A 23921-nucleotide genomic window follows, 5' to 3' on the forward strand; every position below is an offset into this window, starting at 1 on the left:
TCCAATCTCAAAGAGCTCTCATCCTGAAATTTTCATTAAAGGGACTCTCCAGTGCCAGGAAAACAAACCTTTTTCCTGAAACTGCAGATCCCCTCTCCCTCCCACCCCCCATCCCATGTTGCTAAAGGGTTAAAACCCCTTCAGTGACTTACCTGTATCCAGCGCCGATGTCCCTCGGCGCTGGGTCAGGGTCCGCCCACGCTCCTCCCCCGCCAACATCATCCGGTGAGGGAGACCTATTGAGCATGCGCAGCCAGTGCCGCGCATGCACATTAGACCTTCCCATAGGAAAGCATTGAATCATGCTTTCAATGCTTTCCTATTGGGATTTTAGTGACGCTGGAAGTCCTCACATAGCATGAGGATGTTCAGCGATGTTATAGCACACTTTTCGTGTTCTATGAACACGGAAGTGTCCTCTAGTGGCTGTCTAGCCACTAGAGGAGGACTTAACCCTGCAAGGTAAATATTGCAGTTTATGAAAACTGCAATAATTACACTTGTAGGGTTAAGGGTAGTGGGAGTTGGCACCCAGACCACTCCAATGGGCAGAAGTGGTCTGGGTGCCTGGAGTGTCCCTTTAAGTAAAATCTGAGCCCAGGAGCTGTCTAGAAGTTCCCAAGCATATGGAATTTTCCAAGAGTAATGGAACACACTCACTAGGGGATTACTCTCGTTGGGGCACTCCAAACCTGGAGGGCCAACTCCCAAACAACCCAGTTGGAACAAAAACATACGTCTGGGCAATGGTTTCTTAATAACAGGCAGTCTTTTATTTGGAGTTCAGAGGAGACAACGTTCGGCACTATCCTGTGCCTTTGTCAAGTCTGACTTGACATAGGCACAGGACAGTGCCGAAATTATGATGTTTCCTTTAAACTCCAAATAAAACACTGCCTGTTATTAAGAAACCATTGGGTGTGCCCATGCTTATGTTGTTCTTCTAGTTGGCTTTATTTTGTCACCCTAGAAAATAACATTCACCCAAATAAAATTACTTTCATCAAGATCTGTTTCTGTAGGTAAGACCCAGGAGTGTTCCGTTTTATGTATACATACTAAAAATGCTGTCATTTGTCTGTTTGCACACAATGCACTGCGGTGTTTGTCTGTGCATGTATACAAATATTGTAGACTCATCCCTCCCTAACCCTTAATGAGAGTAAAAGTGGTAATTGCTACAATACTTTCCTTGTTGAATTCTAAGTGTTGATGCTATTTAAACATTAAACTCAGTTGCTTATATTGGTTCAGTGCTCAGCATGTCATACATCAGGCCACTGTAATCTCTTATGGAGTGTAAAATGCTGTCACGAATAAGGGCTTGTATATCAGAAATTACTGTAATTTTGATTGGAAATTACAGGGCTTTTGAAATGTTTCTAATTGTGATAGAATGTTTTGTTTATCCAGGAACCTGCACTCTCCTTTTAGATGTCTTTATTCACGTGTGAAAAATTATATATTAGATGAGTATTGTGCCATATCGTTCCCTTTATTTACTTTTTGAGCTTAATTTGCGGTGGACTGTTATTTATTAAAGCTTTCTGTGGTTTTCTTTTCTGCTTTGTTCATAAATTAACAAACCTGGGGTCAAATGTTTCTTGCGCCATATTGTGTGTGTACACATCAGGAAACCAGTTTGTTTTTTACTCGGTGAATTGTAGATTTGAGAAGGGCAAATGACTATTGCCATCTATAGCATTTCAGTGATGTTTTAACTAGAAACATAGAATGTGATGGCAGATAAGAACCATTCGGCCCATCTAGTCTGCCCAGTTTTCTAAATACTTTCATTAGTCCCTGGCCTTATCTTATAGTTAGGATAGCCTTATGCTTATCCCCATGCATGCTTAAACTCCTTTACTGTGTTAACCTCAACCACTTCAGCTGGAAGGCTATTCCATGCATCCACTACCCTCTCAGTAATGTAATACTTCCTGATATTATTTTTAAACCTTTGTCCCTCTAATTTAAGACTATGTCCTCTTGTTGTGGTAGTTTTTCTTCTTTTAAATATAGTCTCCTCCTTTACTGTTTTGATTCCCTTTATGAATTTAAACGTTTCTATCATATTCCCCCTGTCTCGTCTTTCCTCCAAGCTATACATGTTAAGTTCCTTTAACCTTTCCTTGTATTGGCTGAGAGTGCTGGGGAGAGAATAGCCTAGCACTATCCACCAATCAATAACATCAGGTTGGAAGGAATTGACACTGAGAATGTTGAGTATGTGTAAACTCCGCATTGTTGTTGAGTAGGGAGCTGCCCCTGGGTGCTAGGAAGACCACCAGTCTTTTTCAGTTTCGGAAAAGAGGGATTGTGATTTTACACAGTAGGCAGCATAACCGCTAAGTGCCCCTTTAAATTGAACCTGTCTATGGATTAGGTGCCATCACTTATATTTATTACCAAACCATTTAAGAATATTTAAATATATATTGAGGCTCTTCTGGATTTACACATGCCTAATAGGGAATCCATGTTGACATTGATAATGCAAAAGTGTTTGTCCTTCAACATCAATGTAATCTAGAGTGGGCGGTCTTCAAATGCCAGAAGAACCCTGGCTTATATCAAACTCTTCTCCTGGGGTTACTAGTCAACCAAATCACTACAGTGAGCTGTAATGATTAGGTTGCTTAATGTGACCCTTTAACATGCCTATTGGCTTACTACATAATAAAAATGTTTTGTTTTGGTTTTTAACATACTGGTTTATGCTAATTTTATTTACAGTGTGTGTTTTTGTTCACTATCAGAGTAACAACATTTTATATGCTGTCTTGGCTCTTGATGGTTTAAGTATAAATAGAGTTGCAACTATTTTTTTATTTTTTTGCATACTGTTTATGTTTACAAATATTTCCCAGTTGTGGTCGACAATATGCCCCCTCGCAGTGTTCTATTTGTATATTGCTAAAAAGCATTCTGGGAGTGTGGCATATCCTCAGATAATGGTCTTTTGTTGGTTACTGAGTGCAGATATGAAGACCTCTGGATTGGATACAGCGATGTACCCACTTTTGATTTTCTTTGCTTAGAATCGTAGTTATTCCCTAATGAATGCTTTGGTAATATACAAGCTTTTAGAATCCTGTGCAAAGATTGCTGCTTGGTAACTATGCCAAAGAAGCTGAAATAAAGAATTAAAATCAAGAAATAAGTTCCAGGAGAATTCACAAGGACACTTATGTTATAAAAAGCACACACCATAAATAATTAAACAAACTGAGTTTTAATGGTAACTTCCCATTGTCTCAGATTGGTCTAGCCTATTATTCCTTAATAATGAAGCACCATAACTACTACAGCCTGTTGTAGTGAATATGGTGCCAAGAATACCATGGTGCTATTTCACTGGGACCGATTAAACTGTTTCAGCACCATTTGATATTTGAGTGTTTCCTGGCAGCCACCCATGCTGCTTTTAATCTTCTCATCCTCTAAAAGCTGGATGTCCATTTTGTGCATAGTAGAAATTCATTAATTCAGCATTAGCTGAGCACGCTTTGTGACTGAGTGAGGACCTGCACAAAATTAACATTCAGCTTCTGAAGCTCAAGAACATCACAAGCACCACAGACGTTCTGCAGAACCCAGGTAATCGCCAAGCCATGCTAAAATGGCCAGGATAGGTTATGGTGAGATGACACCAGGATTTTCCTGTCAGCATAAATACTGCAGTGGGCTGTAGTGGTTATGGTGTTTGAAGTGATACAAATAGTCGTTAGGCACAGTCTCTTCTCTGCCAAACTATTTTCAAGTGGCTTAACAAAAGCTGGCACAGATAAGGCAAACATGGATTACCACAATTGCCATCCAACTATGGATGACATTAGCTGACTGAGAGCTCTGGGCTAACCTGCTCCAAGTGCTGTTTTTATATCACTGCCTTCCAAACTTCGCTAAAATGAATGTTCACTTCACCATTAGCCAAGTGTTCATCGCTTAGGCAACACCTTAGACAGGGCCGGTGCAAGGATTTTTGCCGCCCTAGGCAAAAGAAAAATTTGCCGCTCCCCCCCCCCATGTGACATCACAATGCCCCACCCATATGATCTGCCATATGAACTAACGCCAGTGCTGCACACTGTGTTTGCAAGCCTGCAGGGACAGGCTATAGACACCGGAACCACCAACTATAGTGTCCCTTTAATGTGAGGTTAATTAGAGATTAGTGTCACTAATAATATACTAGATTGCCTACTTACAATCAGATGAGGATGGTGATGGGCACTAGCTGCAGTTTGGCTCCACTGGTCTGGTGTAGAACCGGATCTCTGGAGGCTGTTTGTAACTGCGGTAACAAAATTCAATGTTCTGGGAGAACAGGAAGCAGCTCCATTTTTTGAGGCCTCTTACACAGCTCAAGGTCTGGGTCCCAGGGCCTGACGGTGAGTATACCCATAAGGCCCTCCCATAAGTCCACCTATATGTTCCACCCATTAAATTCGCTCACAGGGAGTATAGTGTGTAGGGGATGTGTTATGTGTTATAGGCATACCAGTTTGTGTAGGTGATGCAGTGTGTTTGTGTGTAGTGGAAGCAGTGTGTGTTTGTAGTTGTGTGTAAGGGATCCAGTGTGTGAATATGTGTTTGTATGCATAAGGGATGCAAGGTGTGTGTCTGTAAGTGTGTGCATTGAGTGTGTGTAAGAAAGGCATTGTGTTTCTGTGTGTATGTAAGAGAAGCAGTGTGTGTGTGTGTTTGCATGTGTGTGTGTAAGGGATGTATTGTGTGTTTCTGTGTATGTATACACATGTATATGAGAGCTCTGGGCTAACCTGCTCCAAGTGCTGTTTTTATATCACTGCCTTCCAAACTTCGCTAAAATGAATGTTCACTTCACCATTAGCCAAGTGTTCATCACTTAGGCAACACCTTAGACAGGGCCGGTGCAAGGATTTTTGCCGCCCTAGGCAAAAGAAAAATTTGCCGCTCCCCCCCCCCCCCATGTGACATCACAATGCCCCACCCATATGATCTGCCATATGAACTAACGCCAGTGCTGCACACTGTGTTTGCAAGCCTGCAGGGACAGGCTATAGACACCGGAACCACCAACTATAGTGTCCCTTTAATGTGAGGTTAATTAGAGATTAGTGTCACTAATAATATACTAGATTGCCTACTTACAATCAGATGAGGATGGTGATGGGCACTAGCTGCAGTTTGGCTCCACTGGTCTGGTGTAGAACCGGATCTCTGGAGGCTGTTTGTAACTGCGGTAACAAAATTCAATGTTCTGGGAGAACAGGAAGCAGCTCCATTTTTTGAGGCCCCTTACACAGCTCAAGGTCTGGGTCCCAGGGCCTGACGGTGAGTATACCCATAAGGCCCTCCCATAAGTCCACCTATATGTTCCACCCATTAAATTCGCTCACAGGGAGTATAGTGTGTAGGGGATGTGTTATGTGTTATAGGCATACCAGTTTGTGTAGGTGATGCAGTGTGTTTGTGTGTAGTGGAAGCAGTGTGTGTTTGTAGTTGTGTGTAAGGGATCCAGTGTGTGAATATGTGTTTGTATGCATAAGGGATGCAAGGTGTGTGTCTGTAAGTGTGTGCATTGAGTGTGTGTAAGAAAGGCATTGTGTTTCTGTGTGTATGTAAGAGAAGCAGTGTGTGTGTGTGTTTGCATGTGTGTGTGTAAGGGATGTATTGTGTGTTTCTGTGTATGTATAGGGATGCATTGTGTGTGTGTGCGCGTAGTGTGAAAGAGCTCTCCCCTGCGCCTTAGTGGTCTCTCTTCTCCCCTCTCCCCCCACCCTCCCCTAGGGTTCTCTTCTCACACCCACCCACCCTCCCTGTGTTCTCCTCACCTCCCTTTCTCCTCACCCCCTCTCCTGTGTTCTTCTCACCTCCCTCCCGTGTCTTCTCACCTACCCCTGTGTTCTCCTCACCCCCCTCTCCCTGTGTTCTTCTCACTCCCCCCTCCCTGTGTTCTTCTCACTCCCCCCTCCCTGTGTTCTTCTCACTCCCCCCTCCCTGTGTTCTCACCTCCCCCTCTCTGTGTTCTTATTACTCACCCCCTTTCTTCTTACCCCCCCTTCTTCTTACTCCCCCCTCCCCTCTTCTTCTTACTCCCCCCACCCCTCTTCTTCTTACTCCCCCCACCCCTCTTCTTACTCTCTCCACCCCTCTTCTTACTCCCCCTCCCCCCTTCTTACACCCCCCTCCACTTGTCTTCTTCTTACTCCCCCCTCCCCCTTTCTTCTTACTCCCCCCACCCCTCTTCTTCTTACTCCCCCATCCCTCTTCTTACTCCCCCTCTTACTCCCCCCTCCACTTGTATTCTTCTTACTCCCCCCTCCCCTTATTTTCTTCTTACTCCCCCACCTTCCCTCTTCTTCTTACCCCCCTCCCCTCCCCAAGTTCTTCATACCCCCCCCCCCCCCAGTTCTCCTCCTAACCTCACCTCCCCTGTAGCGTGGCCGAGCTCCTCTCCGGTCCGCGGTACAGGAGTTTCTGTTTCCTGTACCCGGCCGGACTGACAGGAAGTGCACACGTAGTGTGCACTTCCTGTCAGTCCGGCCGGGTCGCGGACCAGAGAGGAGCTCGGCCACGCTACAGGGGAGGGGAGGTGAGGCAGTGCGGCAGCCGTCTGAGCGCTCTTTATAGAGCGCTCAGGCGGCTGCAGCATTTAAAAGGCCGGTGATGGGGGCGCAGGGCGCCCCCTCCTATATGGCGCCCTAGGCAGCTGCCTAGTTCGCCTTATAGGAAGCGCCGGCCCAGACCTTAGAGAACCCTGCTTTTTATTCTGTGAAAACAACTCCAAAAACAGTTTGACACTAACCAGAGAGACAGCACTCAAAGATTCTTTGCTCTTAATCTTGCTGATATCTACTACTGGATAGATTTTAGCTCTCCTGTTGGCCTTTTAGTTCTGAAACTGTGTTCTTAAGAGGTTAAAAGAAATGTAATAGTGATAGTTTGGTGTGTGTGTGTGTGTGTGTCCCAGATATGAAAACGATATATATATATAGATAGATAGATAGAAAACAAAATAACATCTTTTCAAAATATAGCAAAAAAACATAAATCTGTAAAAGTTACCTATAAACTAGAGTATTACACAATCCGAAAGCTGACAGAGTATTTAATACTTCAGCACATGTATATGTGAGAAAGACTAATATTATTGCCTAATTTGTGAATGTTGTAACCGCATATAGTAACAGGAAATATTCTGCATGCATTTTTTAGCTGTTCTAAATAAATATATATGCCCTGCATATACATGTGCACTTAAGGCTACACAAAATACACGTATTTACTTATGTTCTCTAAACACAATCGCACTAGCAATCAAGCCTCAATGCTGCTACTTCCCTTAATTCTGCAAATCAGATCATAGGCAGCATGTTGTCATATAATAAGGTGTCTGATCCTTATTACCAGTTTGTTGATGCACAGACTCCTTCAAATTGACCATTGCAACACATGGTTTCCCCTGAAACTAGCTGTGATAATTAGCGTGGCTCTAATGAGACAGAATGTCACTGATCTTCTGCTGAACTGTCGAGTATCTACGGCACGGATGGGAACTGTCAAATCTTGCCATCTGCGACAGCGCTTGGCATATTTCACTTACACACCAGAGCAGAGCATGCTCACTGCAGTCATATTCTTTCCTTAAAGCAATGCCCTGACGTTTTGCCCCAGGCTGCAACAAAATATACACTATTACAGCCTTGTGTAAATACGTCTAGAGCAATCTGCGGTTGATTGTTTTGCTCATCGGTTAGTTATGGTCAGTTTTGTTTTCCTCTTCCGCTATCACAATACAAAACACAGGGAAATAAGGAGTGACTGTATAAAACACGACTTTTAGATGTTGACCGCGGAAAAGGGTCTGTCTGTGTGGTGTGTGTGTGTATAGTGTATGTATATTTGTTTATTGTAACTTCAAAAATAAAAAACTGCAATGCAAAGAAAATATATTTCATATTCTGTACAGATATTTTAATGAATTTTTTTTTAAATGTTCTTGAAATGATGATGTAATAACTTTTTTTTTTTTAAATTAAAGAAAACCTTTATTTAGGGTCTTAAACGTATCTGTGACTGCTAAATTTAATAGTGTGCCAGTTTTTCAGTTTTTATAGTTTTTTTTTCCTGCTTGTCTCAATTATTTCAAGTATTAAAATAGTGGCTTTTTTCCAGTAGGAAGAGAACTGTGACACTGTAGGACACTCTTGACATCAACAAAGTAGCGAAGACCACCAGATTTGAGCACCCTAGAGAGGGCATAGTTTTATGAAGGCCTGAAGGGCTCGAACTGCTTATCATTCCAAAATATGCTTTGTTGCTTTTGATTTCTTTCTCCTCTGGCAGACCACACAGGGCTTGTTCTGAAGAACATTTTCACTAATCTGATCAGGCAGCCAAATACGCCGGGAAAACTGCTTTAATGATCCCACTAATTACCTCAAGTCAATATGAACTGTATTATTAGACTGAGGGAAAATATTCCATTAGGTCTCCCCCTTGGGAGTTCCTCTGCTTTGTGATGTCACAGAAGCCTTCGCCCTCTCTCTTGTAATTAATTTTATTTACACACGCAGGCATGCACAAGGTCACACCTGCACAACCGGAGCTGGCCAGGGACTTAGTGGCACTCAGGCTTAATCAGATCTGTCATAATTACCATTCTGCATGTTTCTGACACACGCTGAGAAATATTTCAATTTAACTGCTGCTACCGGCGCAACCAGATATTGAGAGAGCGGCTGCATTGGAAATATTATTCCTCAGGATAAGCTCCCTCCTCCTTGTGTTCCTTCCTCCCCTCCTTTTTACAGCTAATGTTGCACAGAAGCTGATGTATCCTGTAAATCTTAAATGCAGTGCTAGGTTGATAACAACCGATTAGACAGTTTAACCACAAACAGCTTGTTCATTTTTTTTTACAAATGAAAACCACATGTGGAGAAGCAGACTTTTTAACCTTTTAACTTTCTTGTGCTCCCTTTTTCTTACAGTATTACCTGCATCTGTTTTATCGATTTTAAAGCAGATCTGTCATGCTTTTTCCTCATTTACTTTTTCGGTTTTCTTTTGGTTGTTTGTCGCTTTGGTTTTTTTTTTCCTCGTCAAAAATTACCTCATACATTATAAAATCAACAAGAAATTGTAAGTTGACACACAATCCGTAACATTAGCTCAATACCTATCATTAACAGTGATACCATCTTTTCTCCACAGCCATCTTCGTCCTTGTAGGAACCAAATAATATCTAGTTGGGGAGAAACTTTCAAAACAAACATGCTCCTCTTTGTAAGCATATATTAAACCATGGGGTATTATATAGGCAAAATTACACACCGTCAATGGAGAGTCTATTGATAGAATAGGATATAGGCCTATTTCAGCTACCTGGCCTCACCTTTTAATAAATATGCAATTTCTTATTTTTCATAATTGTTAAAATTTAATTATTTTTAGAAGCTGGGTTGAGACTGGGACTTTTTTTTAGGTAATGCGTTTCTCTACAAGAAACCATATAAGTGATTTGAGTAGTGTTCCAGCATTTCAAATATAAAACCTGTCCATTCCTGTCTGTCCATCCAAACCTACCCATCCATTCAGCAGCGTTTTTTGATTTTGACAAAAGATACTTATTTTTGATTTTAGAAATGTCGCGAGTACTTAGTACCTATGAGTATCCCCAGACAAAAAGCTCTGCTTATAAATATTACCACAAACGTTACTGTTCTCTGGGGGATAAAAACAGATGTTTGGTCTTTTTTAGACAGCTCAGTGTATTTTATTAAAGTAAAATACACTGAAAAATAGGCAAATGCCTAAATAAATAAAACATTTGGCAGTAAGGACTTACTATGTATTTCAAAGATGATTAAAGTGATTTTAAACTTAAGCTTAAAAACTATCTGTGTCATTTTGATAATTGCTCATTGTTTCAATGTAATTTTAGACGGGGATCACATTTTCTATGAAAAAGAAAAATCCTAGCAGAAGTGATGTTAATTATTAGAGAAGAGGAAATTAAATATATCAAGACAGAGCCATATTTATCAAAGCAAAACTAGAACAATTCCTCAAGTTTCTTTTTTTAGCCATTCTATTTCCATCCATACATTATAGTTGCCGTTTTATGACCATTCATATATTATAGAGTTGTCCAACGAACAGTAGGATTGGTATTACCGTAAGTCAAGAAGATATGTTTATACTTGCCTCATGCTACTTTCCCTATGTGTGCAGTAAGGTTCACAATGTGCACAAGACAGACCCTTTTTTCTTTGATGTCTCTCAATACATACCTTCCAACATTCCATTGGGGTGAATCCGGATGGGTGAGCGCAGACACGGGGGGTGTTACCAGTGGCACAACACACACCATTAGCAACACATGCCATTAGCTAAACCCCAAAAGTCTACTGACAGGCAGCCTGTCCTGCCCCTGCTATCAGCACTGTGCAGATAGTGCTGCTGAAGTTTCGGTAATTTTCAGCTCAATGCCCCAGAAGCCACCAATCCGTGGGCATGCTCAACTCATTTAACCAACAAAAATGGACTCACCTGCTGAACATGTTGCAGTATAATAATCTCCGAGTATGTGAAAAGGTGGCTTGTTCCACCCACTCTCCTCCATTTTATGCTTATCCTTGCCTACTGACAGTGGCTTTTTGTCTTATCCTAGTCTTGATTGGACTAATTAGTATGCACTAATTACACCTGATGGATAATATATAAAGTTGATAAAAAAAATAAAATAAAATACAGTCAGCAAGTTAAATAGAACATTTTATATGCAAACAATCTGACATAAAATATTGGTATAAAATGTCACAGAACAGGTTACAGTAAAAGCATTAACTAAAGGGTAAAAGATTTGAATACATTTGATAAAATCTCAGTAATCTAAGGTATGAACACAAAAACATTTGCCATTTCTAAATGAGAAAATGATATAGTTGAAAAGTTTTCTATATATTCATGTGATTTTTCTCTTAAAGTCCCGGAAACTTTTTTTTTTTTTAATTGTGACGTAGTTGCAAACAACATTTTCAACACTTAGAGACGTCTATATTTTTACATTTTATGCTATCTCGAGTGGAAAGGTTATTTTAAACCTGAACTAATCTTTAAGCATTAATGACACTAAAGAGCTGGTTTATACCTAACAATTTTCATAATTTGTCCCTTATGCTCAGGGAAAGAGAACAGTTTGTAAGGAATTTGGATATGGCTCTTTTCTACAGGCGTTGAAGGAGTTGTGCTTAGCCATTCTTAAAAAGATGCCCATTTGTATGTCAGCTACCAACGTTTGCTTTCTGCATCAGTTTGAAAAATAAATTCTCATTATAAAACTGCAAAAGATGACACAATGAGATTATGTGAGTGCATAGATGGTATTCAATCTTTAGGAATCTTTTAAAAATAATAAAGCAAAAAAAAATTATTTTCCCACGTGAAAATCAGTTTTTTTTGTTTTTGTTTTTTGTTTGTTTTTTAGGGTATATTTAAAAAAAAAAATAGCTACTGTAGCAAATCATTTTTTTATACTATTTCTGCAAATGGCAAGGCATCGCTGTTCGTAATGAACCTATAAATAAACACGCTAAACTTGGGCTACAGTACAGTATGGCTTGAGGATGCAAAGTTTTACATGTGAAAATGCAGAATACCATTTACAGCATCGGGAAGCTTTTTATCATTATCATTAAGGCATATTTTATATTAAATTACATTGTGATTGAAATGGTAAGGAAGACAAAGTGCACCGTTTTTGCCCTCAACTCTAATGTCTTTAATCAAATAATGACCTTCTGGAAATAGTTAATTTTCAGCATTTACAAAGATCAATACCACTTTGCCACCAAAATATGGCAGAGATGATAAAATCTGATGTATTTAAAGTGCCATTTCACCCTTTTAACCTAGTAAATAATTTAAAATGCTTTCAATGCTTTTATTTTTCTTGTTGTCATAGAATCATAATTGCATTATACTTGGTGGATAAATATATATTATATATATTTATAAGGGGAGATTATTGATAACCCTTGATGCTGCCAGGGCAAAACTATGTAAATTTATTGTAAGAAATTCTGACATTTATTATAAAACATTGCAAACAAAATGTGGGTTGAAAATTAGAAAATGTAACACCTATACTACTTTTGTTACTGCTGTATAGTTTGCATGTTGTTTGTGGAGAAATGTAGTGACACAACTTTTTTAGATCCGCTGTGCTTTTAAAAAAAAAAAATAAATAAATAAATAATTTTTTTTTTGCTTGTTAATCATTACATAGGGCCTGTTTTTGTATGTACTTGTAATTTTTCTAGGATAGCTTCTTAACCTTCCATTGACAATTAACTTATTCTGGCAATGTGTACAGTATATTTTAATATTGCAATATTTGCTATTCTCAATGTCCCTGTGTCATTTTGAATTTGTAGTATAACAGATGGATGGTTGCCCTAATTGGTCTACCGACAAGAGGCCTGGTTAGTTCCTTGGAGGGTCCCATGGTATGTCAGAATATCTTAAATCTAAAGAAACAAGTCAGATTACTTAACTTCTGGTGAACATGAGACTGAATACTACTGCAAGCATCTGTTTGCAAGTTTACCTCCGCTCTGCTGAGATGATTTTAAAACAAACTCAAGATTAATCTTGATGAATTTATACTTGTGAGGAACCTTCTGCCTTGGCTGTCAGCAAGTTCCTTCACTGTGGGAGCATTCGGTGAACATGACCTAAAACTCTACTAAGTTTATAAAGTATGAAGGAAATCTGCTAAGTTTGAACCCAAGTTACAATACGTTGTGACCTCAAAATATTTTGGGTCTGTCTATATCTCATCACAGACCTACAGGCTAAGGCATCTGTCAAAATAAAAAAGTAGTATAGTTTCAATGCAAAGTTGATGAAATTTGCATTTTATTTAACATTTCATTCACACTATGCTGACATTTCAGCCTGTGTTTACTAGCGATATAAAGGGCGTGTTCTAGCTTTACAAATGTACAGCACTACAAAAAATTCATAATGTGTATGATTCTGCATATCTAAAATATACAGTGTTGCCCATAAGTCCCTATCCAGCACACAGATACACTGGATACATAAGATATGGATGGGTAAGGACTTACAGGCCCATCCTGTAGTTGTGTTGCTGATACACCGCATTAACAAATGTTACTGGGTCACTTTACCCAGCGTACAGAGAGGACATATTTTCATGCTGTAATTATAAAAATGTTTCGGAGTGCAGGAAATGTAAAAAAATATATATATATATATATGAGGAAGGCAGTGTTCAGTAGAAGGTAGGAAATCTATTTTTAAAAGATTTAAGTAGAATTAAACATAGGGTTCCTTTATGGAAAGCATTACCTCAGCTTTTATTGTTATATGCATTTTTTTAGAAACACGCCAACATATTCCACAGCGCTGTACAGTTGGTGGAAAGGAGGACAGTATAATATACACAGAGATAATAAGGTCTAGTCATTGATGCTCTTTTATACAAAGTGCATTATTAGATAGCCCGTGAGCTTGCAATCTAAAGCATTATGTAGCTGAATATATAGTTTCCTTATGTGGAGGCCTTTTTTCACAATATAACTTAGTCTAAATAGCTATAATTACATGTAACCATAAACACAATTTTTTCCCACTTACAAACTCAGGCAATCTGTTTATCATATAGACTCTATTTTGCAGGGCACGGCACTAACCTAAAGTTGTTTGCTTTCAAAAATGTGAAGCGTTCTATAAAGCAATGGAGAACTTTGTGGATAAGAACAAGGGCAGACAAAATTATACAACGTATAGTGTCCCATTAGTGAAAAGGATAGTTGTTTTAAAAGTAAAGGTGTGGTAGTCATGATCTAACATGGTTGGAATGCATTCACAATAAAATAACCTGTTTCTAACAAGTATATATTTTAGAAAGTAATTTTAAACGACCCTAGTAAGAATGCATATAAATAAAATGTAGTTAAATGTAGATTTAAATGCATTGGTGGTTCAAACCTCTGGGCCACAGGTTTGATGCCTAACAGGGTGAAAACTTTTCAGACTTTTGGAATTTGATGACATGAGTACAGTCAAGTTGGATAAATGAAATATCTATTTATGACCTGTTGAATTGGTTAAAGGGTACTCACATATTAGTTTAAACAGCATTAAATTTCATCTATACTTTGTACAAGCAAAATGCTACCAAATGTATACATTTAAAGTTAGAGCACTTTAAAACTGATGGCCCCTCTGCGACTTGTCAATCAGTTCTTTGTCAGAGTCGGCATTAACCTCTTTGCCGAAGAATTGAGTGACAGGGTAGAGTAGGAGAATGCATTTGCAGATGGTTCTCCTGCTTTCCTTCACAGATATTCCCCCAGCAAGCATTAGAAATGCTTGATGAAATAATATATTATCAAAGTGACTGATGAAACAACATTCTGACATCAATGGAAGTCAGCATGCTGGTGTCTTCAGATAGAATTGCCCTACTTGAGGAAGTGTAGGGCCACTAACGAGGACTGGATATACCACCCACTGATTCTCCAGTAATGGTGGTTGTGGAGCAAGGGACATTGGGTAAGTAAGTGTATAACAATTCCAAAAAGCAATCAAATAGAACATTGATATTGATGATTATATATTTGTTGCTTTAGAGGTGTTACACATTTAGTTTAATCTAGCATGACACATTCACTTTAAACCGAAAACAGTGTACTTTGTGGGACAAAGGGGTTATATTATTATTATTAATATTATTCAGTCTTGTTAGACACTAGTAATAGAACAACAGTTGTACAAAACTATTGTGTATTAATTATAATTTTGTCAATATTCTAATCAAATTTTTTTTTAATGGCAAAGGTATTAGGAACATTAGAAAATCCTGCACGAAACGCTAACAGTCCATCTTTACAGATTACATTCTGCCATTCTGGTGTATTTGAACTGCATATATTAACATAAATATAAAATAATAGATTGTATACAAAAACTGCCTATAACTGTAATCACATAACACATACAACATGATAAACCACAACATGTTACTGAGAAATTACTTTGGACAATGCAGATATCTCTCTGTATTGTCTTTAAAAAATCTAAAAGACAATCTGTATTGTCTTTTAATTTCCTGTGGTACCATAAAGCCACGTGATTTTTGTTGTACTTACTGGGGATTTGGCTGTAAGAATTGAAAACTTGACATGCACTGATGTCACGAAAGAGATCAAATAAAGGTCATCGCGCTCTCCCACACACAAAGCGAATATTAAAGGTTTTCAGCAACTCTTTAAAATGATATATAGTATTATACTAATATTAAAGCTTGAGTTGTCTCAGTACTCCACCCTTGTTAACAAATCCCTGTAATTTGTGAGAGACTCAGAAAAAGCTTAGAGAAGTATGAGGAATTATACGGCGGTAGGAGCGACAAAACTAATTAAGATGTTGTGCAAACTATGGACTCCACCCACACTCTTGCAAAAGCTAAATCATTTAATATATTAATAATGAATCCAACACTAACATATTAATGTCCATGACCTGACGCATGAATATGGCTACTCTTAACTAATGGGTTTTGTTCGACTTAATCAGGTAATGCTTTGTAGTTTGTGGGTCTTAGCTTCTAGAAATTAGTAGGTTTGGAATTCCAGCCTGGTATAAATTCTACATTGACTCACAATATAATAGTTTTGTTAAAGGATCACTATCGTGCCAGGAAAACAAACTTGTTTTCCTGGCACTATAGTATTAATAGGTCCCCCCCACCCTCATGGCCCCCCTCCCACCGGACTGAAGGGGGAGGAAGGGGTTAAATCCCTTACCTTTCTCCAGTGCCGGACTCCCTCGGCGCTGGGGACTCTCCTCCTCCTTCGGTCGCCATCAAGAGCCACGCGCGCATTCAGTCAGTCCATAGGAAAGCATTCTCAATGCTTTCCTATGGACGCTTGCGTCTTCTCACTGTGAAAATCACAGGGAGAAGCGCCTCTAGCGACTGTCAATGAGACAGCCACTAGAGGCTGGATTAACCCTAAAGTAAACATAGCAGTTTCTCTGAAACTGCTATGTTTACAGCTGCAGGGTTAACCCTAGATGGACCTGGCACCCAGACCACTTCATTGAGCTGAAGTGGTCTGGGTGAGAGGTGACAATTCAATATTATGTTTTTGAGTGTGTGTTTTTGTAACGGTTAGTAACTATCCACCGTCCCAGCTTTTTATCATTGCTCGTGAATTTTGGCCATGCTTAGCGTCAATACTTAATTAAACTAGGAAATCTGGATATTAGATTAGAGATTATTTTCCTGTACAAGTAATGGGCTAGACATAAAATAAGGGCTTAACCCTAACCAGACTGCAAAGAATGAGACTTTTCTACAAAGCATGTTATTTTATGATATGTAGTTTTTTTCACTTGTACACCTGCAATTCAGGCAACAAAAAACAAATCTGAATAATCGGTGTAATATTCTGTAACTGATATATATAGTTCTAGTGTTGTTGATGTGTCCCTTTGCTAATTGCACCAGGAGAAACATGGTGTTGGGCCTAAATTTTCAATAAAATTGAATTAAAATTATTTTGAGCATTTTCTTGCTTACTGTTGCAAGACGTTTGCAGATGGCGCTTGGTTACAATGCAACGCATAACAATATTTCTTGTGTTGTAGATGGATTTAAAACCTTTTTTTTCTCAATAAATTTTGCTTTACAATACATAACTTTACAGGATTTGTGTTGTATATAGCAGGTTTGAACATAGCCCAGCATTCATCTGCATGGCATTTTCAGTTCATCTCAACAATTAAGGAACGTGGGGAGCAAGGTTACTGGCATCCGCTAAAGGAAGCATTTTGTAAAGAAACACATAGGGTGCTTTGAACAGAAGGTGTCAAATTAAACTTTGTCAAAAAAAATAAAAAAAATTAGCAGCATTGTAAATTCAAATTTATTTCTGTTTATTTATCATAAAAGGTGTTGCATTTTTTTTTGTTTTTTTTTTTAATCATTCTTAATTCTCTTTTAAAAAATCCATTTGGAATTTATTTTCTATTTGAAAATATAAATGTCCATGAAAATAATATCTAAATTAATAAAAGACAAACATGCAAAAAAAAAACAAAAAAACAATTGCATATTTGTAATTAATTTGCAAAAGTTTATGTTAAATTAGTTGATCTGAAAAATAACCAGTTCAACTGAGCTAGAAATTCTGTACCAACCCAGCTATTATTTCCCAGTTTTTCTGGTTATTGAATATACTTTAGGGAGTGTTTTTTTTTTTTTAGCATATCACCCATTGTGTAATCAGAATTATTACATTTACAAAGTAATGTTTTGTTTTGTAATTAGAATTACCTGTTTTGAATGTAATGTATCTCATAACCTAACGTAATGTCCCATGCAACAATTTGATATATAGCATTTTTTAATATTACAGAGACAATCTGCATTATCAGTCTTCCCACATACTTTATCATTCCAATGTATGTAAACTTATCCAAGCTTCCAAATCTCCCACTGGATATATGGAAATGTCACAATTTGCATTTTCCTATCTTTTAACTGTTATTATTAAATGAGACACACAAATAATTTGTAGAAGCAAGCCAAGCCTATTACAGTAAAAGCCCCACTTAAAGGGGGGAAGTACACATTACTGAAAATTGAGTACCTACAGTAAAATGTATTTTGCCTTTTGTAGGTATGCCAGTGGGGTTTACAACATGGCTAGTGATTTAGTCTAGGGCAATACATTAATATGTTGGTGCTCTATATAGGGATAAAGAATGCACTGAACAAAATACAATAATTAAACATTATGACAAACATTAAATTGACAGTGATGGACAAGCCAGTACAGGAAATTCCAATGGCCCTGCTCATTAAAGGGATGCTATAGGCACCCAGACCACGTCAGCTCATTGAAGTGGTCTGGGTACAGTGTCAGTTTAACCCTGCAATTGTAATTATTGCAGTTATTTATAAACTGACATAATTGCATTGCAGGGTTTACTCCACCTCTAGTGGATGTCTAACAAACAGCATTAGGACATCCAGACTTAGCTAAAACCCCATAGGAAAGCATTGATACAATACTTTCCTATGGAGTACTCCTAATGCAAGCACATGCCACGCATGTTCATTAGGCCCCCAAAATAAGCTGACATCAGGGGAGGATGAGCGGAGGCAGAACTTGACCCAGAGTAGAGGGACATTGGCGCTGGATTAAGGAAAAAGACAGCACGGTTTTTAACCCTTTCTGCACTGTTTGTGGGAGGGGGCACTATAGGGTATACTACTGCCTATTGTTTCTATTTAAACCAGAAATTTAAAGTGAATCTTTACCTTAGCTATGGTACACTGAACTGATATTCATATCAAAATTTGCATTGAATTGCTAGCAAATGTACAAAAAAAAAAATTCTTCTCCAACACTGCCATGGCATTGGTTGTCAAGTAATGATTGAGACTGGATGGGCCGAAGATGACTTATCTTGCTTTTCTTCATAGCCACTATATGCATGCCAGTGGAGGCTCATTAATAGGGGCACTTGGGGCAGCGCCCATCAGTTTTTCTATAGGGAAAAAAAATTATATTCAGTTGTTTAGAAACAGTGATTCAATTTCTGGAGAGGAGCTTGGTAAGCCAAAAAATATGGAAAGATATTTGTATCTGATTCTGTAATAGGTTTTATTTCTGCAGGGCCCCTCCCGCTTCATTGGTAGCTGTTTGGAGAAGCCTACTTGAGAGAATCCAGGCATGTTAAAAAAAATAAAATGGGGCTGGTTTGAAATCTGCTCCGTTTCAGCAGGTTTTGCACATGCCTAGTGTCCTTTAAGAAAGAATTTCAGGAATTTCCATTGAGTTGCCATTCGTGCAGCAGAGCTAACTGCCCATGATTTGAGGCATGCTATTGGGCTCTCTATTCAGGGGCCAACATTCGCTCATAGCTGTAGGGTTACAGAGAAGCAAGAAGCCATATTGGAAGTAGCACAGGGAAAGTACAGGGAGAGTCCTTTTCCCTGACAAATGTAAGTGTATAGTATTATCTTTTACACAGTGACTTTCTGAAGGCTGATTAAGCAAGGGAATGATCAAATATATATAAATATTTCACAAATACATACATATATATGTGTGTGTGTGTGTGTGTGTGTGTGTGTGTGTGTGTGTGTGTGTGTGTGTGTGTGTGTGGATGTATAAAGCCAAGGGAGGGGGACATTTCTTATAGTAAATTCTGTGCTGCATGTCATTAACCCCTACTGCACATACCCATCATCTTTTTCAAAGTGCTTAGTTACTGTACAGCTGAGACACCTATGCTGTGGCTTGTTGAAAAATTGTGAAACTTCAAACTGCAGGACTGGGGCTATGACTCTGAGGACTGATCTACTTCTGATTGTAATCTGTAATGATTGTTGCTTCTGTATGTGGGCAGTGTAGTGTCCCTTTAAGTAAATGTAATGCGTCATTTATATTTATGATAAATTGATAGGATATAAATAAATATGGCATTCAAAAGTGAAATTGTCATTGCACCTTTAATTTAAGGAGGAATGTGTTCAATGCAACAGTGGTAAATTGAGAAACAATGGTGAAACAAACCTAATTTTTACATCATAAAATCTGGAAATCTTATGATTTTACTTGTCATAGTTTCATTTGAAGTGCAGTTAGAACAACTGCTCAAAGATCTTTTATACTGGCCACGAATATGTAAATGTATTTTGTATGTCTGTTAGATAATTGATATTACAGAAAAAAAATCTTATTTTTATTTATGTTGCACAATGTTTTCATTTTCTTAAAGGGGTGGCTGTGTGAACTGTTACGATGGAAAGAAGATCCCTCACCAGAAAACAGGACTCTTTGGGAAAATCTCTCAATGATTCGAAGGTTCCTTAGTCTTCCTCAGACAGAAAGAGATGTAATTTATGAGCAAGAGAGCAATGCAGTTCATCAGCACACTGAAAGGCCATCTCATGTGATCCATGTTTCTGCTGAACAGATTCAGGTCAGTAAATTTAGCCGCTAGCCAATATCATCATACTACGTTAACTTACAAACTCATACATTCAACTCCCACAAAGTTTCCTGCCTCGGCACTGCCAGTTCAGTGATCGTCAATCGAAGATTACGCTGATTTTCTCAGTAGTCACATCAGCCGCCATTGCTGGGTGTGCATATGCTGTTAGGCAAAGCAGAAAGATCTTTAGGTAGGTAAGTGTTCCTTCTGACTGAGGATCAGTTAAATGGCATTACCCAGGAAAGGAACGCTATAGGAATTGACCGTTCTCTTAAAAACCAATAAGAGTCCTCACAACCACAACAATATAACGTAAAGATTCTATGCTAATATTAAAAAGTTGGAATTTCATGGTCCTGAGACATTAAAGAAGAAGAATGTGGAATGCTGTGAGTTTGCATTGAGATCATGAAGGGGATCCCTCTCACTACACAGCTGATTCTAACCTTTTGTGCAAATCCCAACAGATTTATTCATTTTATTACATGGGGCTGGATCACTTTATTAAAATAATAATATTGAAATAATTTGCTTCCTCCCATATTCAGCGAGAAAACTGCATCTGTAAGGTCTAAATGACTATAAGCAAATAGTAATTTTTAATGGTTAAAAGGCAGAACAAATCGTTTTTAAAAAGATTTCTTGGGGGGGGCGTGGCCTGACGCTGGAGCTGATCGGACGCATGTAAGAGCAGCTCCGCCGAGACGAGACCAAAAGAGCTAAAAATAACCGGAATACTGAGCAAAAAACCTGCAAGAAACACGAGAAAAGAGGCTACCATGTCCCAGAGACAAAAAACCAAAGCTGGGAAGGCTGAACGAGCTTCCTTCTTCCTAACAAAAACCGCGGCCTCCAAACTGAGAGAGAGCCTGGAGCCAGCGCAAGATGGCGGCGACCAGGAGAAGCGGGAAAAATCCCCCTCACCGCGGACAACGTCTCCTTGCACGGCAGAGGACTTACCACTGACACTAGGTGGCATCCGAGCACTAATGGCAGAAGTCACAGATAATATACAGCAAATCATGAAAAAGCAGCTTCAAGAGCTGGCATCGGAACTCCGCAAAGAGGTACAGGAGATAGGCACCCGCACAGCACAGATCGAAAACAAAATGGATGAATACGCAGTGGCACATAATAGTCTGGCAGACAAGATCCAGGAAATGGATGATATCCTGGGGGCGCAGAGACTAAAGTTGGCAGATATTGAGGACAGGTCCAGGAGAAACAACCTCAGATTCCGGGGAGTTCCAGAATCTATACAGAATGCAGACCTTCACAACTACCTCTCCGACATGTTCCAGGCCCTCACACCTGAAATACACCCGGACCAATTGATCATCGACAGAGCACACAGACTACGCAGACCGAAGCATCTGCCACCAACAGCAACAAGGGATGTAATAGCCAGGATACACTTCTTTCACGCCAAGGAAAAAATTATGAGGGCTAGTAGAAATGCAGGCATGCCAGACGAATATAAAACAATTAAAATCTTTGCGGACCTGTCGGCAGAAACGCTCCACTTTAGGAAATCGCTAACGCCTATCACCACCGCCCTAAGAGAACAGAACATAAACTACAGATGGGGATACCCGGCCAAACTCCTAATCTCACACTAGGACTCAATCCACTCAATCGCAGAGCTGGCGCAAGGATTACAAAAGCTGAAAGAATGGGGAATACCTCTACCTACCACGCCATCTGTTCCATCCAGCAAGGTTCCGAGAATGTCGCCGGAGTGGACGTCCCAGTGAGCCATCTTGGAAATACGTAACTATGTACCATACACACCACAAACTTAGTACCAAAAGTTACACACATGACTGAAAGCTTACACACTTTATACCGCCATATATGCCTCGATCCTACATGGCACCAATTTTTGTGAACTGGCAATATAGCAGCAACTCATGCTGGTTAGACTCTGACTCTGCCCAATACCAACCAGAACACAACCCTGAAAATTGGTGTAGATGGCGAAAATTTTTTCCACCATTGAGGTTTAAATGTTTTCAACACTTAAAATTGTGTGTGACATGGACGAAATTTATGTTTTGCTAATTTATGTTCTAAAAGGTTTATGTATTTACAAATGTAATTGCTCTAAGGTTTCCAGGTGAATGACCGACATGTTAGGCATTTTCACCTGCACCCCCCCCACCAACCGCGCCTACTTGATAGGCCGCGGGAAAAGGCCCCGGATTTGGGCGCCGAAATGGGCACACCACCCACTGTTAGTTTTGTTTCCCCTCCTCATCCCCACCCCAACCTCCTTCAGACAAGCAAAAAACCGCCCGCAACCTCAGGTTACTAAGCAGATACACAGCGTTTTATTTATGGATAGTGGTATTAACCACACATTACTAACACAACTGATCTTTGAGCACATAACCATAGCACACTGTAATACTCCGCATATAAATCATGAAAATTGTGACCTATAATGTTAAGGGGCTGAACACCCCGGACAAGAGAAGGCTACTACTGCAGGAACTCAAAAACAAAGGATCAGACATAGCCTGTATACAGGAAACACACTTTAGTGCCGCAAAAACCCCGGAACTGTACACAAAACTATTCCCAAATCAATACCACGCGATATCGACGAACAAAACCAAAGGGTCCTCTATCCTAATCCACAAAAATGTGGCATTTGTAGAACAGGATAAATTTATAGACCCCCAGGGTAGGTACATCATCCTGATAGGCCTTTTTAACAACACCCAATACACCTTGGTCTCCGCATATTTCCCCAACACAGGCGCAGAAACATTTCTTAGACGCTTATTACACAAGATTGAGCAGCACAAACTAGGCGGCCTGATTCTCTGCGGAGACTTTAATTTCATCGCATCTCCCGAAGAAGACACGACAGCGCAACATAGGGGGGCAAGAAAGAAACAGATGGTATCTGTATGTAAAACATTAACAAAAAGACTTATGCTCCATAACCTATATGACAGTTGGAGAACACTACACCCGGGGGAGCGAGATTACTCCTTCCACTCCAAAGTACATAATACCTATACCCGCATAGATACATTCTACGTAGACCAACCAACACTAGCCCAAGTTTCAACCTGTACCATAGGGGATATAACCTGGTCGGACCACAGCCCGGTATACTTAGAACTATTCGACTCATTTCAATTTAAAGGGAGAGGGACATGGAGGTTAAATGAATCGCTCTTATACGATCAGAATTTCCTACTCCAGACTAAAAAAGAACTGTCCGACTACTTCCAACACAACTCCAACGGAGAAGTATCTGAACAAACTGTATGGTCAGCGCACAAGGCAGTTGTCCGAGGCCTCTTTATTAAACGGGCCTCCTACCTAAATAAGAATAGACAAATGACACAGTTAGAATGCCAGAAACAACTAGCTATAGCGACCACACAAAACAAACTGAGTCCCTCACCAACACTGGCCCAACAGGTCCAGAATCTGACACATCGACTAACAGAAATCAACGCCACCAAAACCGCCTACTACCTACACAGGCTTAAAGCACCAGCATACCACCATAGTGGGAAGGCCACTAAATACCTAGCAAACCGCTTAAGAGCAAGGCAAGCATCAGCCAGAATAGCACATTTAAATACCACAAATGGCAAGAAAATACAAAACCCTCTAGAAATCTCTCAGGAATTTGCGAAGTACTATTCAACGCTCTACAACTTACAAGACCAATCCAATACCAAACCACCAAATGAAACCTTAATACGCGAATACCTAGCTAAAATTCCCCTCCCACAAATCCAACAGCCCCAAATTAATGAACTCCTAGAACCGATCACCTTAGATGAGGTCCTACTTACCATAAAACAACTACCAACAGGGAAATCCCCGGGAGCAGACGGACTATCTAACCTGTATTATAAAA

At 39.5% G+C, this 23921-nt stretch overlaps 1 protein-coding gene across 7 annotated transcripts in view; it reads left to right on the forward strand.

Annotated features, from left to right (window-relative positions):
* Positions 1-23921, forward strand: part of SATB1 (SATB homeobox 1) — a 193677-nt gene that overhangs the window by 162423 nt on the left and 7333 nt on the right. For all 7 annotated transcript variants that reach the window (XM_063452302.1, XM_063452307.1, XM_063452306.1 and 4 more), the window contains one exon: positions 19820-20023. In XM_063452302.1, coding sequence (XP_063308372.1) covers positions 19820-20023 — 204 coding nt within the window. The remainder of the gene's footprint in view (positions 1-19819; positions 20024-23921) is intronic.

Source organism: Pelobates fuscus, chromosome 4, assembly GCF_036172605.1.
Source record: "Pelobates fuscus isolate aPelFus1 chromosome 4, aPelFus1.pri, whole genome shotgun sequence".
Lineage (NCBI taxonomy): Eukaryota > Metazoa > Chordata > Amphibia > Anura > Pelobatidae > Pelobates > Pelobates fuscus.